Source organism: Propithecus coquereli, unplaced genomic scaffold (genome assembly GCF_000956105.1).
Source record: "Propithecus coquereli isolate 6110/MARCELLA unplaced genomic scaffold, Pcoq_1.0 Scaffold45, whole genome shotgun sequence".
NCBI classification, from domain to species: Eukaryota; Metazoa; Chordata; class Mammalia; order Primates; family Indriidae; genus Propithecus; species Propithecus coquereli.
The window spans coordinates 4,590,097-4,594,116 of NW_012150285.1; the positions used below are offsets into that span (position 1 = coordinate 4,590,097).

General features: G+C 47.5%; 1 protein-coding gene across 1 annotated transcript in view; it reads left to right on the forward strand.

The window, feature by feature from the left end:
- Positions 1–3,723, forward strand: part of KIF5B (kinesin family member 5B) — a 118,776-nt gene extending 115,053 nt beyond the window's left edge. Inside the window, exons 21-23 of the mRNA XM_012654843.1 lie at positions 393–620; positions 2,197–2,667; positions 3,703–3,723. Coding sequence (XP_012510297.1) covers positions 393–620; positions 2,197–2,667; positions 3,703–3,723 — 720 coding nt within the window. The remainder of the gene's footprint in view (positions 1–392; positions 621–2,196; positions 2,668–3,702) is intronic.
- Positions 3,724–4,020: the final 297 nt, after the last annotated feature.

The window sequence follows — 4,020 nt, forward strand, 5'->3', positions numbered from 1 at the left end:
AATAAAAAGGTTTCCAGACCTATCAGTTCTCACAAATTTTACTTTTTACGTACCCTTTATGGGGAAGCTTTTACTCAACCAAAATGAGGGGCTGAGGTGAGGAAGAGGAAGACGTGGGGCAGACGAAGAAGGGTTCAAAGCCAAGCCGAGCCCAGCCGCAGTGGGGCGCAGCTGTGCACGGCCCCCGCGCAGCCTGGGGGCAAACGAGACGCTCGCAAAAAAAAGAAGAAAAAATGAAGGGTTCAACAAAAGCAGGAGTCACCAAGGCGACAGCATAAAGGGGAACCAGTCCAGACTGGAGCCCGTGAGGCCACCAGAGACACGTTTCCCACACACAGTGGACAGAGTAGTTCGCATATCTGAACACTAAAAATATTACCGATTCAAAAAAGAATCGTAAGCAAGACGAGTCGTCACAGTGCAGTGCAGGCTCAGCTGTGACCGGCGTGTCGTCGTCACAGCAACGTACACCTGCGTTACTAACCCGCGAGGCGGCCTCGTGGGAGGCAGGCTGCAGGGCGCGGCGACGCTCCGCGCCGGACCTGGAGGCGACAACAGTGAAAGCGGCTCTTCGGTGGGCCGTGGAGAGGCGAGGCGGGACAGGACCGCCGGGCTTTGAGGCAAGTTTTCTAGAGCCTGTGGGCCTTTCCGGCCTCGCACTGTGTTTCGCCGCCAAGTGGCGCCCCTCTGAGCGTGGCGTCGCGGGGGTCGGGGCTCCTGACCCCGCCCGGGGTTCGACTCGCTCACACGGAACAGGGAGCTGCAGTGCGGAAACCTCAGGGTGACTCCTGGGTCTCTTGCTGCCCTCTTATTCTGTGATGCCGAGTAATCTTTTCCGGAGTCACAGACTCTGAAGGATTTTTTTTTAAATTAAGCCTCCACAGTCACTGACTTTGTCTGAAAACGAGCGCGCAGTTTCTCTCGCAGCGAAATAAGCAGCCACCGCGAGTGCGGTCGGCCTCGGCTCTGTGGGCTCCGCCAGTTGGGGGAAAAACAAAAAATAACCGCACGCCAATAAAAAAATAAAATTAAAGTACCGCATAATAATTATTTACAGAGCATTTATATGGCGTCAGGTGTTACACGCAATCTAGAGGTGATGCAAAGCACACAGGAGCGTGTGCGGGTCACACGCAAACGCCGCACCGCTTCGTGTCAGGCCCCCGAGCGCCCGTGGATCTTGGTACCCGCAGAGGGTCTTAGAACCGGTCCCCCGGGTACTAAGGGACAACTGTACCTTCTTCATCAAATGAATGCTTCCAAGTTTTGAAGATTGGGAAGGGAAGTATTTTTTTTAACTGTGGTAAAATACACACAGCAAAATTTACCATCTTGACCACTTTTAAGTGTGCAGTTCAGTAGTGCTGGAAGAGAAGCAATTTTTTTTAGGAAAATGTACACGGAAATTAGTTCTAAGTGCTAAGATCTTTTGCTATAAGTATTTGTTTTATGATCGCCACTGAAACAGTTGTTTAATGTTCTTCATATTAGCTTGCCAGAATAATGTTAACTTGTAAAACTTTCAAATGTTTCCATTGTAGGTAAAATTAGAACCTATGATAACTATTTAAAATATTCAAGAAATTAACTCATTTTTTCACCCACTTAACAGTTCAGAGCCATTTGAAATGAAATATAAAGTAGTGTAACTAAATCTAAGCAATCCCAAATAAATGCCCATTGTTTCCCGAGAGAACGACAAGACATCACCAGTGTGAGTGACAGAAAGACACCCACGTTAACAGCGTGGATACGCTATTTTCTCTCCGGATGGGAGTCAGGCGCACAGCTTTTCCATACAATGACTGGAATTGTGCGCAGCCCCCCCCACGCCGCTCTACACTGCACTTTTGTTTTATGCAGATGTAGGCGAACTGGAATGCACAAAAGCCCACATTTTCAGGCTGAGAACATGCAACTGAAAATGAAAAACGGATTTTTCTTCTGTAAGACAGGAGACCAAATGTGAATGCTTTGCTGCGGGCAGATCAGGGCAGACCTGAGGTCTCTGAGTCGCCTCCTCTTTGAAGGTGGCTGCTGCCGGCAGTCCTTTCTGACTGCTGTTAAGGTTCCTGCCATGGCCCATCCGAAGGCATGAACAGCAAGGAAGCAAAACCTCTTTCTGGCAAAGAGGACCAACCTCTTCCCAAACTGTCACGGTAGCCAGTTCGCTTTAGGGTCTGGGCCACTTGCTAGAGGACTGGGCCCACGGAGATCCACCTGACAGAGCTGGGACACTGCCGCGGAGCGTTAAACAGAACTCTCACAGCAGAGGACGCCTGGAGACCATTTCCGGGAGGCCGATGCTTGGTTTCTAAGGAGCGTGGAGGTCTGGATCCCTGTGCCTGGCCTCAAAGTCCCTCCCCGCCCCCGCCGCGCACTCCCTACGGCTACGCTCACTCTGATACCCGACAGCAGCTCCACTGCGAACTTCGCAGCCAGCGACCCTCCACCGTGCCGTCCAAGGCCGCAGTCACTGCACGCAGCCGGAATGGCCGCACCTCTGCGGCGTCCAGTTCGAGGTCCCTGCTGCGCACTCCGCTGCTGTTCCCTCACGGACTCTTCCGTTCACCCTTGGACACCGACGCTCCGCTGCTCTTCCGGCAGTCGTGCTTTCCCGCGGGCACGCGCGCTTGCGGTTTTACCTTAACTTTCACCCACATGCTGGTAAAGCCAAACTCTGCTTCTCCAGCCCCAGCCTCGCCCATGTCTAACTCATACATCCGAGTGCGTGCAGGCCATGTCCACGCGAAGGCCCCACAGCACTTACAATTAATTCAACGTCAACATTCTGGTTTCTCTTTGGATCGTTTCAATCTTTCACCTTTTACAACACAACATGTCCAAAAGTGAAGCAAAAAAGATAAAAATTATGTGTGTAAATGAAATCCACAATTCTTACCTGACACCCTTAGGGACAAATGTTAAGGAATTTTGAATTTTCAGAATTTAGAGAAGGTAATACATAGTATATAAACAATATCACCACTGAGGTCTAGGCTAGTACCTTATAATCCAACACAAGTTTTTCTTCAGCAAAATGTACAGCTATATAATTTTTTTTTTTTTTTTTCGAGACAAGATCTCACTCTGTTGCCCAGGCTGGAGTACAGTGGTGTGATCCCAGCTCCAACTCCTGGGCTCAAGCGATCCTCCCGCCTCAGCCTCCTGAGTAGCTGGGACTACAGGCGTGTGCCACCATGCCCCGTCAATTTTTCTTATTTTTTGTACAGACAAGGTTTTGTTATGTTGCTCAGGCTGGTCTCAAACTCCTGGCCTCAGCTATCCTCGGCACCTTGGCTTCCCAAAATGCTGGGATTAAAGGTGTGGGCCACCTTGCTGAGCTATTCACATTCAGTGGAATATATTATACAAAGGCTAAAAAAAACAGCCTCATGTCAGTTGAGGTGATGTTTTCTATCAAATGAGTTAGCACCTTTACAAAAAGCTTACTTTTTCAAAGCCCTTTAGATATTGGAATTGTGAATAAGTGATTATTGAACTTGTCACACATATGACACTAAAGCGCTAATATCTTTAATATACATGGAACTCTTAGAAATAAATAAGAAAAGATGAAAACCTGGAAGGAAAATGGACCAAGGATATGAATACACCATTTAAAGATAATATTTTTTAAATGTTCGACCTTATTAATTCTCAAAGAAAACCAACTTACAATAGGTATTTTCTGCTTATTAGATGAGCAGAGATGAAAAATAAATTAGCAAAGGTATAGAGAAATAGGCACACATAGATATTATTAGTGAGTTAATATTTGTAAAAGCTTAGAACAATTGTCCAGTGAGCACACAGCAAGCTTTATACAAGTGACTGTTAAATAAATAGCGATGGAAACTTACCAAGATCAGTATCTATTCAAATTTTAAATGTGAATATCCTGTTATCCAGCACTTCCAACTCGAAGAATTTATTCTACCAAAATACACAAATGTGCAAAGATCAATTGTGCGGGAAGATTTTCACCGAATCCCGGTAACGGCGGGGTCTGGGTGCCGC